The 13,477-nt window shown below is 34.6% G+C and overlaps 1 protein-coding gene across 1 annotated transcript in view; it reads right to left on the bottom strand.

Annotated features, from left to right (window-relative positions):
• The window catches only part of PMM2 (phosphomannomutase 2), a 30,762-nt gene that overhangs the window by 14,333 nt on the left and 2,952 nt on the right, over positions 1-13,477 (bottom strand). The window contains exons 2-6 of the mRNA XM_074196349.1: positions 7,121-7,232; positions 6,270-6,346; positions 5,583-5,674; positions 3,842-3,941; positions 3,599-3,674 (exon numbers count right to left, since the gene is read on the bottom strand). Of these exons, the coding sequence (XP_074052450.1) occupies positions 3,599-3,674; positions 3,842-3,941; positions 5,583-5,674; positions 6,270-6,346; positions 7,121-7,232 (457 nt within the window). The remainder of the gene's footprint in view (positions 1-3,598; positions 3,675-3,841; positions 3,942-5,582; positions 5,675-6,269; positions 6,347-7,120; positions 7,233-13,477) is intronic.

Raw genomic sequence — 13,477 nt, 5'->3', positions numbered from 1 at the left:
TTTTCATGTTGTACATTGATCCAAATTGAGTGTGATGAGAGGGAAATCATATCCTTAAGAAACAAAAAGTATAAGAGATAACAAGATCAGACAATAAGATATGTTTTTCCCCCCTAAATTAAAGGGAATAGTTCTTGAACTTTGTTCAAACTCCACGGTTCTTTATCTGGATACAGTTGGTATTCTCTGTTGCAGACAGCCCAAAATTGTCCCTGATTGTTGCACTGATAGAATGAGCAAGTTCATCAAGGTTGATCATCACCCCCATGTTGCTGTTAGGGTGTACAGTGTCACAACCTTTCCAACACTGATCATTTTCCCTTTTTTGTTATCTTAGCCAATCTGATAGATATGAAGTGATTCCTCAGAGTTATTAATTTGCATTTCTCTAATCAATAATGATTTGAAGCATTTTTCATATATATATATATATACATATATATATATATGTATATAGCTTTAATTTCTTCATTTGAAAACTGTGTATTCATATCCTTTGACCCGTTATCAATTGGGAAATGACTTGCAACTGTATAAATTTGATGCAGTTCTCTATGCATTTCAGAAATGAGACCTTTATCAGAACTACTGGTTGTGAAGATTGTTTCCCAGTTTTCTGTTTTCCTTCTAATTTTGGCAGCATTGATTTTATTAGTGTAAGAACTTTTTGATTTAATATAGTCAAAATCATTCATTTTGCAGTTTATACTGTATTCTAATTTTTTTTTGGTCATAAATGTGTCCCCTTTCCATAGATCAGATAGATAGATCTTGTTCTATTAATTTATATATGACGTTGCCCTTTATGTCAAATCCTGTACCCATTTTGACCTTATTTTGGTAGAGGGTGTGAGATGTGGGTCTATGCCTAGTTTTTGCCATACTATTTTACAGTTTTCCCAGTAATTTTTGTCAAATAGTGAACTCTTATCACAGAAGCTAATGTCTTTGGGTTTGCTAAACAGTAGATTATTGCAGTTATTTACTACTATTTCTTTTGAACTTATCCTTTCATATGCAGAAATGCTGATGATCATTTAGGGAATAGTTAAACAAGTTTATGGTACATGAATATTATGGAATGCTATTGTTCTGTAAGAAACCATTAATGTTTGAACTCTAGAGAAACATGGAATGAATTACAGGATCTGATGCTAAGTGAAGGGAGGAGATCCAAGAGAACAATGTACACATTAACAACATTATGAGATGATCAACCTTGATGGTTGCAGCTGCTCTAAGCAGTTGAGAGCTAGGACAACCCTATTAGACTATGGAGCTATCCCCATCCAGGGGAAGAAAAACAAAACAAAATCCTTCAGAATTTGATAAACACTTTTAAACATTTTTTAAAAAAATATCTCTTAGGTATCGCTTTCCTTTAATCCTAATTCCTCATACCAAAAAAGAGTAATCTATAAACATGCTTAACACAAATGTATATGTACAATATTAACCTGACCACCCGTGAGGGAAGTGGGTTGGGAAGGGAGGGAAGAAAATTTTGTAACTTAAAAATATACACAGGCATATAGATGTTGAATGGATGTTGAAAAACTTTCATAACATGAATTTGGAAAAATAAAAAAAGTAAATCAGTGGTGCAAACTATGGGATCAAGCATCTAAACATAAAAACTCTAAGCTTAGTCAACAAACAAAGAAAAAATGGACATAATGAGCATCATTGAGGCTTGGTGGAATAATACTGATACCCATTACTACATAATGGTTCCGGAAGGATATGTTTTATTTAATTTATACTTACACACACACACACTAAAAGGAGATAGAGAATAGCTTAATCAGCATATTCAATTGATCACTAGAATAGAAGAGAAAACAGATGAGGAATTTTAGATTCTAAATCTTTCCAGAATGGGAAGTAGGACCTTCCAGAGCTTGTGTTCTACCAGCATAAGCTGAGAACTTTGGGAGTGAGAGTCACTTAATGATAAGGCATCAGATAATTTGAGCAAAATTTCTGTAAAATGGGGATACTAATTCTTGCCCTGATGGAGAAGCAAGTGGGTACAAATAGGGAAAGTACTGCAGGGAAAAGCATTTGTCTCTGGAGCCATTGGACTACTTACTAATCTTGGGCTTAACTTAACCTCTCAATTTCCCTCAATCTGTAAAATTATGAGGTTAGACTAGAGGGCCTCTAAGATCTCTTGCAATTTTAAATGTAAGATTCTATATCACATTTTTTTGGAGGAACAATGAGATAATGACAGTGTTAAAAATAAAAACAGAGCAAAAACTACTATATAATTTTGAGGTGGGTATCCTTAGAAAGGTTCATGTATATTCAGCAAAAATCCAAAGAGATGCAAAGGAAGTGATCAGGGGTATCTTACTGTAAACTGATAAATAAATGTATAAACACATTTATAAATTTAATTCAAAGAAGGTGCAAGAGTAGCTTCTGATTTTTTTAATAAACGACTCTCAATTTAAAAATATTCCATGTCTCTGTGGCAAAATATTATTTTTATTACTATTTGTGTCCAACCAGGTAATTGTCAATCTATTTGATCCCAAATGCTCCAACTTTGACATCTACTCATTCAATAAACTGGATCTATGAGTAGCTTTTTTTTCTTTTTTACAAGGCATTGGGGTTAAGTGACTTGCCCAAAGTCACACAGCTAGGTAATTTTATTAAGTGTCTGAGGCCGGATTTGAACTTAGGTTCTCCTGACTCCAAGGCCAGTGCTCTTGGGAGACACTCAAGTACAAAATATTGGAAAAAACTAAAGGAAATAACTGAAATGAGAACAGTGGGATTTCTCTGAAAAGACAAATATGGATGGAGAGTGAACTTGTGAATTAACTCAGATTTTAGAAAGAAATATAAAGAAGATGGAAGTGAGACCAGTTAGCAAAGGGTAGGAATACTAAAGCTCAAAATGATATGAGGCTGGCAATAGACGATAAGGAAAACAAAAAAGATTTAGAATTTTTTTTTTAGGTAATTAGGAGAAAAAGGAGGATGAAAGAAGGAATTGCAGCTTTGTTTTAAGTGAATAGGATGAGTTATGGCTAATATTTATATAGTGCTTTAAAGTTTGCAAAGTACTTTACATATATTATCTTATTTGGTCCTCCTTACAACTTTGTGGAGTTGGTACCATTATTATTTCCATTTTGCAGATGAAGAAAATGGGTTGAGAAAGAGATTAAGAGACTTGTCCAAGGTTACATTGCTAGTTAGAAGTAAGGCAAGATTCAAGCTCTGGTCTTCCTGACTCCCAAATCTAGAGTTTTCTGTCTTCTACAGAGGTATCAAACACACAGGCTATATGTGATTTGTATCACTCCTGAGTGCAGTCTGTAGACTTCTTCTCTGAATGAAGTGGGATTCTGGTGGAGGCTCATGCACTTTTATAATACATTACAATATATTTTAGTTATATGTCTTATCTTTCTATTAAATTATAGACTTAATTAGGCTTGAAATGGTGTCTTATCTAAGCCTCAACTGGCATCTAGCTCACTACTTTGTAAACAACTGGGGTTTAATAAATATTTACTGAATTCAACAAGATCTGTTCAAGGGTACCAAAATTCCAAATAAACTTTAAAATAGAAAATACCTATAGAAAATGTAAGGCCCTTTCCTTCAAATGTTTTCTGCAGATCAGTCACAAATTTCTGCCTTATATTTTCTTTCTGTGGAGAAAAAAAAAGACAAATTACTGACGGAAATTGATTTTCGAAATACAATTTGAAAAGAACAAATATTTTTCCTCTATTATATTCTTGGTAACAAAGGAATGCATCTTAGCTCACTTCTATTAAGTATAATAGTTAGCCAAGAACATTTAGGAAAGACTTACTTTATCAAGTTCATAAAATTCAAGTCGTTCTTCCTGGTTGCAGCTTCTTCCAATAGGGGAAACATTTAACATCCCATTTCGGAATTCAATGAAAGTGCCCCTGAAGAAAGAGAAAAGCTGGAGAAAAGGTTCACTGAGAAATAAGATCTGGGCATTTTTTGATTGCATAAACAAAGGCTGAGATGTTGGATAACTTGAAAAAATTCAAAGAATAGTCATGTTAGATAAGATGAGGACACATTTCTAGTACACAAATCAATGCCAAAGAAGTTTCAACTAGAGGTTTAAATTCACATACTGTTTACAAAGTTGCAACATAAAACTTTGCTGAAAAGCACTATGTAAACAGTAACACTACTGATATCACTACACCTAACAGCAATAAATATTTGAATAAAAGAACACATTAGATATGCCTAGACTGTGGAGCTCAGTTCCAGATAGTTATTTTGTAAGAGAGACTCTGGATACACTGCTTTTACTAGAAATGCAATCTAAAAAGAGTTTCAGAACTCTTCTCTAAGTGCTGGGATAATGAGAAAAACCAAAAACATCCAGGGAGATAGTAATCCTAAATTATAGTTCTGAAAGTCTTAACAAAAATTCACTTTAGGGAACAGCTAGATTGTGTAGTGTAGCATTGGCCCTGGAGTCAAAAGGACCTGAGTTCAACCTCAGACACTTAATAATAAAGGCAATGGGGCTAAGTGACTTGCCCAAGGCCACACAGCTAGATAATTATTAAGCATCTGAGGCCAAATTTGAACTCAGGTCCTCCTGACTCTAAGGTTGTTGCACTATCCACTGCTCCACCTTAGCTGCCCCCAAGTAGTACATTCTTTGTGACACCAGATTTGAGTTTTCTAGGAAATAGCCTGAATTTGCCTTGAAATAGGTAAGAATTTTAATTATTCTGTATTTTTAAAATTCCTATTTAGAAAAAGAGTTGTTTCAGAATGATCAAAATAAGCTTCCTCCAGAATCCAATAATGCTCATGAAGTGAATATTAGTCTATGATGAAATGTGATAATTCCCAGAAAGAACCCTTTTTTATTTTTTCCCTGATCTAATTTATAGTCTAAATAAATTAAATCTTTAAGTATTACCACCAACTTTTTATAAGACCATCTTAACCTTAACTAATAAGTCATACAATAAGAACTCTCAATTAAACTGATCCTTTTCTCTTTAGAACATAAAAAAAAATGAGCCTTATTCAAGATTTAGTGATTAAAAACCAACTCTAGACATTTGGTCCAATCATTTATCCCTACAGTAATATATAAGAAGTAATGTTCATAATGAAAATTATAAAGTCTTATAAGATCCTAAATTATCAAAGAAAGATTAAAATTAATTCATGTAATGTACAGTTTACTTCTAAGGCAGAAAGGAATGCTGATATGCTTTAGAAAAGTTTTTAGCAAGGTTAAAAAAAAATCTTAGTCTGCCAATTCATAGGTTGAGATCCAATTCCTATCCCTTATCTCTATCCCAATTCTGGTAGATATTTCAACTGAGAAGACCTCTGTTCACTAAATAGAGTAATTCATAAGCTACCCTTCTACCTTTTAATAGGTGTGAATTTGTTCCAATAGAATATATGTTCTGAAACTCAAATGGCAGTTTTCTGACCAAAATTAATATCAGATCAACTAATAATATCAGTGTCTAAGACATCAGATCTTTGCTCTGTTTGAATGATGAATATTTTGATCACTAATAAAGACATACACCTACCTTTTCTTTGGCAGCTTAATCTTGGCAATGTAACTCAGACAATAGTTGATTAAATCTTGGATTAGGTCTTCACCCAGATGACCCTGAATATTCTAAACAAACAAAACACTTTGGAGTTACCAGATTAAGTATGATCTATCTCCCAAATGGCTTTCCAATCAACTAAAATTATATGATTATAAGGCAAATGTGTATAAGATTAATGTATGCCATTATCTTTTTTAGCTTCCTTTCCTTTTGTTTTCCCATGATCAAACAAAGTCTAGTTAATCAGAACACTTTTTAATCAAAAGTGTTTTCTGCTTCATTACTCTGGATTCTGTTTTTATGGACTTGCAAAATGCTTCCTAAAAAAACCCAAAGACTTACACCTCCTTAAATAGTACTCAGTTAAAGTCCCAATGAAATCAAAAGGGGAAGCAAGCTGCACAATACACACCATCAAATAGCTCCCAGAATCCAAGTACAACATATTATCATTTTCCTCCAAAATTGTCATTTTAAAACTAGCTGTTGTAGGATTTGAACTACATGTCTAAAAAAGTCATTAGGATATGCTATTTAAAGTCAGTCCTTGTATTTCTAACCCTATTTACAAAGCAAGGCTATCATATAAAATTTTATTTTAGAAATTGTTAGTATAACAGTGCAAAAAAAAATACTTTGGAGACTCTGAAACAGACCTACCTGCTTACACAGAAATTTGCCATCTTTGTATGCTACCAAACCATTTTCTGGAAAGACGTAATCATATTTTTCAAGCACTAAAAATAAAAATGAGTAGCAAATCATAATGCAACTAATTTATATGTTTCTATTCAAGACTGATTTTTAAAAAACTACAAGTGATGTAATAAAAAGAACATCAGCCTAGGAATTAGAAGACTTGGAATTGAGTTTGGGTTCTGCCATTAGCTATATGAAGTTGGACAAGTCAGTTCATGTCTCTGCATCTGTTTCCTCATCGATAAGAAGAGAGGGTTGGATTCATTAATTTTGGTAGCTTTAAAATTCTGTGATCCCCCTTCTAGAATACTCTCCTGTGGTAAGCCCTAGAAAATGCTAACTAGTCTAGGGTAAAAGAGGGAGAAGGGAAGAATATCACGATCATTTTAGAGATTTAATGTATCTCAGAAAATAATAAGAAACACTAAACAATGAAGAAAACAGTCATTTACAGGAGAGATATAACCTTTGATTCTCAGCATCTATAAGCCAAAACACTAAAACTTACACAAACCATAATTTGCAAAGTAAAATTAGACTTAAAAGTATAGCCTCCAGTTCTAAGTGGGCTAGGGTCAACAGTAATTCAAATTATGTCCAGTTTGTTATTTTTAAGGTGATACTACTAATATTTGGGCACCAAATTTACTTACCTGCTGGTAACTGCAGTTATTTTTAAGATATCTGATAAACAAGGAAACAGGAATCTACCATATGGAGGTCTAGGAATGGAGCTGTACATGACAATATTTTTTAACATAATTTTTTCAAAAGAAGTCAATATTTTAACTAGGACAGTAGTCACTTTTTACCATTGTCTCCCAGCTGCTCCTGTACCTTCTTAAAGTCTGAGCCGCCAACTATTCCAATTTTTATCTTCTGCCTCAATTTGTGCAGAAAGTCATCCATTTCTTTGGTGATTTTCTGTAAATCAAAAAAGAAAAGACAAACCAATTAAATACAAGATAACCATAAAATTAAAATAGAATTATATAACTATTTATTTTCAGGTCCAGATGACTGTCTTGTGGATAGGTAAAATCAGTGTATATAGGATCAAGTGTTTTTAACAGTGCCATAAAGAAATGAAGTTTACAGCTACAACTATGAAGGGCTTCCTTCCTATTTGATGGGCTCAAGTCAAATGTTTTAATTTCTTTTTTTTTCAAATTGATTTTCATATTAGTACAATAGTCTTGTTGTTAAAGGAAATATAACCCCCCTCAAAAACAATAAAGTGAGAAAAAAAGTGTACTTCAGTCTGTGTTCTGATACCATCAGATCCGTCTCTGGGATGGATTGCATCCTTATCATAAGTCCATCAGAGAAGTTGCTTCAATATTTTTTCCCACAATTGCTATTGCTAGCTATATTTTCCTCCATTCTATTCCTCCCCATCTCTGTTTATTCTATCTTTCTCCTTTCATCCTGTCCCTTCTCAAAAGTGTGCTGTATTTGACTACTCTTTCCTATTATCTTCCCTCTCTTCTATCATCTACACCGCCCCCCCCCCCTTCCCTCCTCTTGTCCCCTTTCTCTCATGCCTTTCCTCTCCAAAACCTCTAGGGTAAGATAGATTTCTATACTCAATTATGTATATTATTTTCTCTGAGCCACTTCAGATGAGAATGAAGGCTCTCACTCATTCCCCCACACCTTCCCCTCTTCAATTCCAATGCAAAAGTTTTTTTCTTGATTCTTCTACATGAAATAACTTGGTCCATTCTACCACTCTTTTCCTTTTCTCCCAGTACATTCCTTTCTTACCCATTAACTGCATCTTTTTAATATGTTATATCTTCATATTCAATTCCCTCCTATGCTTGTCTATATATGCTCCTAAGTGCTCTAAAAAAATGAGAAGGTTCATATGAGTTATCAATATCATCTTCTCAAGCAAGAATACAGGCAATTCAACATCATTAAATCCTTCATAATTTGCCCTTCTTGTCCACCCTCTCTGTGCTTCACCTTGAAGATCAAACTTTCTGTTCTGGTTGTTTTAACAGTAAAGTTTGAAAATCCCCTATTTCATTGAATGTCCATCTTTTCCCCTGAAAGAGTATGTTCAGTTTTACTGGGAAATTGATTCTCGGTTGTAATCCAGGTTCTTTGGTGTTCCAAAATAGCATATTCCAAGCCCTATGATCCCTTAATGTAGATGCTGCTAAATCCTGTGTAATTCTGAGTGCAGTTCCATATTTGAATTGTTTCTTTATGGCTGCTTATAATATTTTCTCTTTGACTTGGGAGTTCTGGAATTTGCCTATAATATTCCTGGGAGTTTTTATTTTGGGATGTCTTTCAGGAGGTAATTGATAAGATTTCTTCAATTTCTATTTTACCTACTGTTTCTAGGATATCAGGACAATTTTCCTAGAGAATTTCTTGAAAAATGAATTCTAGACTCTTTTCCTGGTCATGACTCTCAGGTAGCCCAATAATTTTAAAATTTTCTCTCCTGGATCTGTTTTCCAGGTCAATTGTTTTTTCCAATGAGATATTTTACATTTTCTTCTAGTTTTTGATTCTTTTGTTTTTGTTTTATTGTTTCTTGATTTCTCACAAAGTGATCAGCTTCCCTTAGGTTCTACATAGAACACAGTTCTACATCTGAAGGAATTATTTTCTTCAGAGAGTTTTTTTATCTCTTTTTCCTATCTGGCCAATTCTGCCTTTTTTAAGGCATTCCTCTCCTCATTGACCTTTTGGACTGTTTTTTTTTCCATTTGACCTAAACTGTTTTTTTTTAGGTTTTTTCAAGGCAAATGGGGTTAAGTGAGCTTGCCCAAGGCCACACAGCTAGGTAATTATTAAGTGTCTGAGACTGGATTTGAACCCAGGTACTCCTGACTCCAAGGCTGGTGTTTTATCCACTACGCCACCTAGCTGCCCCTTAAACTGATTTTTAAGATATTATTTTCTTCACTATTTTTTTGTTTCTTTCACTAAGTTGCTGACTTGGTTTTCATAATTTTCTCACATCACTCTCATTTCTCTTCCCTCTCTTTCCTCTCCCTCCCTTGATTTTGAAATCTTTTTTGAGCTTTTCCACAGCCTGAGACCAATTCATATTTTTCTTGGAGGCCTTGGATACAGATGTTTTGACTTTGTCATCTTCTGAGTCCCATACTCCATGGGACCAAATTGTCTATGCTCAGAATCTTTTTCTTCTGTTGTTTGTTCATTTCCCCAGCCCATGACTTGACTTATGAGAGGCTCTGACTGCCTTCCTGGCTTATGCTCTGATGTGTGGATGACCGCAAGCACTCCCCTTTGCCCTCGAACTATGAGGAGGGTCCATGCTTCACTATGGCAATATAAGGCCCCAGACTGAAACCTGGATCTGAGTATAAGTAAAGCACTAGAGTCCTATCTCAGGGAACATGGAGTGACCTCTGCAGTCTCCCCTGACCCCCTTACTGTCAGTGGGCTGAGTGCTCTAGAAACAGCTGCCTGGTAACTCCACAGGTTCCCGCAAGTCTGTGTCCCTTACTCACTCTACTTCAATAGTTTTCCCACTGACCTTCCAAGTTGTCCTTGGCAATTCTTGGACTGAGAGATCTGGAAACCTCCCCCACTGCTGAGGACCTAAGTGACCCAGGCACCAGGTGGGCTCCTCCTGAATAGCTGGAGGTGGTTTGCTCTGGCCTTTGGATCTTTCCAACCCCAGGGAATAGGCCTTTCCCACAGATCTTCCAAGTTGTCTGGGGCCAGAAAATTGTTTCACTCAGTCTTTCTCTGTGGGTTTTGCTACTCTACATTTGGTTAGTCATAATTTCAAGGCATTTGGAGTGGTCTGGGGTAGAGCTGGGATTTCCTACTTTCACTCCACTATCTTGACTCTGCCCTCCTCCAAATATTTTAATTTCAATTAAATGCTTCAATGTTTCTTATTGGTTACCAGCTCAAATAGTCCAAATCAAACTAAAATATAACAGAGAAAAATTTGCTCATATACACATTAGGGTACAACAAAAAGACTTTAATAATTTTAACACTCATTGTTTTTATCAATCAACTTTATAACATACATGTCATACTTTTAAAAACTTACAAAGTATAAAATACAACTCTAATATATAAAATTAGGAGTTCAAGAATATAAACTACACTATAAATAAATACCTTAAAATTCAAAATGGTGTGAACCATGTATTTAGTACTTATCTAAAGCTATTGAAAGAGAATGCCTTAAAGTAGTTTATTATGCCCTGGTTAGATTAGGAAAAAAAGCAAAAAAAAGTTAACTGTAGTTGCAAAATATCAGAAATTCAACTTAATTCCTTCTCCAAATGGAGGCTAATGTATAGTTTTCCACAACCTAATCTCACAACAAAGTGAATGAAATACCTGGACATATATAAGGTAATAGGGTGGTGATAGACAAATAGTCTATTAATCAGACTAAAAGCAATGTCCAGCTTTGTACAAGCGTAATTCCTAGATAAAAAATCCTAGATACCATAAAAAGATTTTTGCATAAGTAATTACTTCCATGTTCTAAATTAACAGCACTTTATATGTTGAGGCAGCATATTATGATAGAATGAATCAAGAGACCTTATTTGAATCCCATGCCAACTCATCCCCTATAAATAACACAATCACAGGCAAGTCATCTAATAACCTCTTTGGGTCACCATTTCCTCATGTATAAAATAAGAATGATATTTACTTTTACTATTTTACAGGGATTGTGTGAAGAAAATGTTTTGAAAAGTTGGAAGCACTAAACGTAAAGTATGTATTACTGATCATTACAAGGAATTCTCACTACAAATGTAAAACAAGGCTTTCAAAAGTCCATGTATCATATTTGTATACATTTTCTTTTTATTTAGGTTTTTTGCAAGGCAAATGGGGTTAAGTGGCTTGCCCAAGGCTACACAGCCAGGTAATTATTAAGTGTCTGAGGATAGATTTGAACTCAGGTACTCCTGACTCCAGGGCCAGTGCTCTATCCACTGCACCACCTAACTGCCCTGTGGATACATTTTCTGTTGGCACAAGACACTAACCAACTAGTTTCTAAACAAATTCTCCACAAAAAGAGGTTTAGAAAATAATTGAGCAAAATTTCTAAGTAGTATGACTACTGCTTTTTTTGTTATAGTTACTTTCTACTTTTTTAATTTGCCAAGAATCATGTTATATTGAAAAAAAAGTAAAACTCTGTTCAGAATGTCAGATGTGGTAAAATCATATCACTGGAAAAAAATCTAAATGCAGAATCAGGACAGAAGAGATATTTCTTCTAATATTAGGAGAAAAGGGGTGATTCTGTATTCAGGCAAAGGAAGGGACTAGGAATATAAGATCTGAAGAGGAATAATTTTCCTATAACAACGCTATATGACCAGGTAAGATTCCTAATCCTGTGTTACAAGGGACACCAGCTCCTCTAAATAGTAACTAGAAATAAACAGCCTTCTAGGAGCAGCTTCACCAGAAGTCCTAGTTTCTCTTTCCCAGAGGAACAGGAGGCCATCTGGTGGAGAGAAAAAAGAACTAGTTTTCTCCAAATTCCCATACCTGTTAAAGTCATAGAGTGTTGCTGGAAGGGCTCTTAGAAATTATTTGTTCAATTCTCTCATACAGATAAAGAAACTGAGGCTTCCTGAAGTCAAGAATCCTTTTAACAGAGTGCAAAACCTTTGATTTCATAGTTACTGGCAAAAAAATCTTTGGAGGACATAAAGATTATTCTACTGAAAAAGATTTTAATATGAGTTGAGGGCCAGCCTGGTAGAGTGGAAAGAATTTGGAACTTGTAGTGAGAATACCTGGTTTGATTTTTGGCTCTGACACTTAATAGTTTTTAATTGATTTAAATCATTCAATCTCTGTGTTCCCTCATCTGTAAAATGAGGACTCTCTTCACTCAGGAAACATTTATTAAACATCTATTATGTTCCAAGTGGAGAAACTATATATCACAGGGAACAGAGAATGCTCTTGGGAATCAGAAGATATGAATTCAAGCACGACTTCTGACAATTGGGTGTGGGACTCTAGGCAAGTTCCTTGACCTTCAATGCCTTACAAATCACAGAGCAATTGCCCATTTTCATTAGCAGAAGCATATCTTTATCAAGGGAGTTTTCCTACATCAATTAAATTAAGTGCCTACAAAACCAAAACAAAATGAAAAACCTCCTGCTAGGTACTGGGGATACAAAGAAAAAAATGAATAATATCTGTTTCAAGGAATGTAAATTACTGAATAATAAAGTAAATTCTCCCTAACTCATGGGATATTTTAAAGGGGAAAAAAAGAGTTCTATTTTTAATAATTATAATTCATATAATCAACAATAAGTGTTTCTTTTATTTTTGGAGGCAATCAGTAAAATAACTTGACCAGGGTCACATAGCTAAGAAGTCTAAGGCTGGATTTGAATTCAGATCTTCCTGAGCCAGGCTGATGCTCTATCCACTGCACTACCTAATACCTAGTGTTTCTTTTAATGCTATATCCTGCTTTTTTTTCTTTCTTTTCTTTTCTTTTGCAAGGCCATGGAGTTAAGTGGCTTGCCCAAGGCCACACAGCTAGGTAATTATTAAGTGTCTGAGGATGGATTTGAACTCAGGTACTCCTGACTCCAGGGCCAGTGATCTATCCACTGCACCACCTAGTTGCCCCTATATCCCGGCTTTAATTTCAATTTTCTTAGCTCCTCGTCCTCTAGGAAGCCACTTCCAAACAACTGGAAATTTGCCATTATAACATGCAAATTTCCCTTCCTCTCCCCCCCAAAACTGTCGTATGTTTAATCATGAAGAAAATATTTAATGTACAAAGAAGGTGATCTATTCGAGTAAATTTAACTTCCTGAAATCCAACTGTATTATATATTTCTTTTGCATTTCAGGACTCCCTACCTTAGTATAATACACTACTATTTAGATGTACAATAGAAAGCACTCATTAAATGTTCTGCTAATGTCAAAGTGTCTATGGGTCATGAGACCTGGAGTCCTGTTTCAGATATAGCTACCATAAACTGAATGATCTTGGAGGAATCTCCTAGACAGTCTGTCCTTTGGTTTCCTTACCTGAATAAATATGAATAATACCTCTCCTAGAAACCTGAATGAAAAAGAGTAAATGAATACAGTTGTAAGGTTCAACTTCATAGACTTATGTCCTGCCCATTTTAATACCT

This window comes from Macrotis lagotis, chromosome 8 (genome assembly GCF_037893015.1).
Source record: "Macrotis lagotis isolate mMagLag1 chromosome 8, bilby.v1.9.chrom.fasta, whole genome shotgun sequence".
In the NCBI taxonomy this organism is placed as follows: domain Eukaryota; kingdom Metazoa; phylum Chordata; class Mammalia; order Peramelemorphia; family Peramelidae; genus Macrotis; species Macrotis lagotis.
This window is presented reverse-complemented; position numbering and strand designations above follow the sequence as displayed.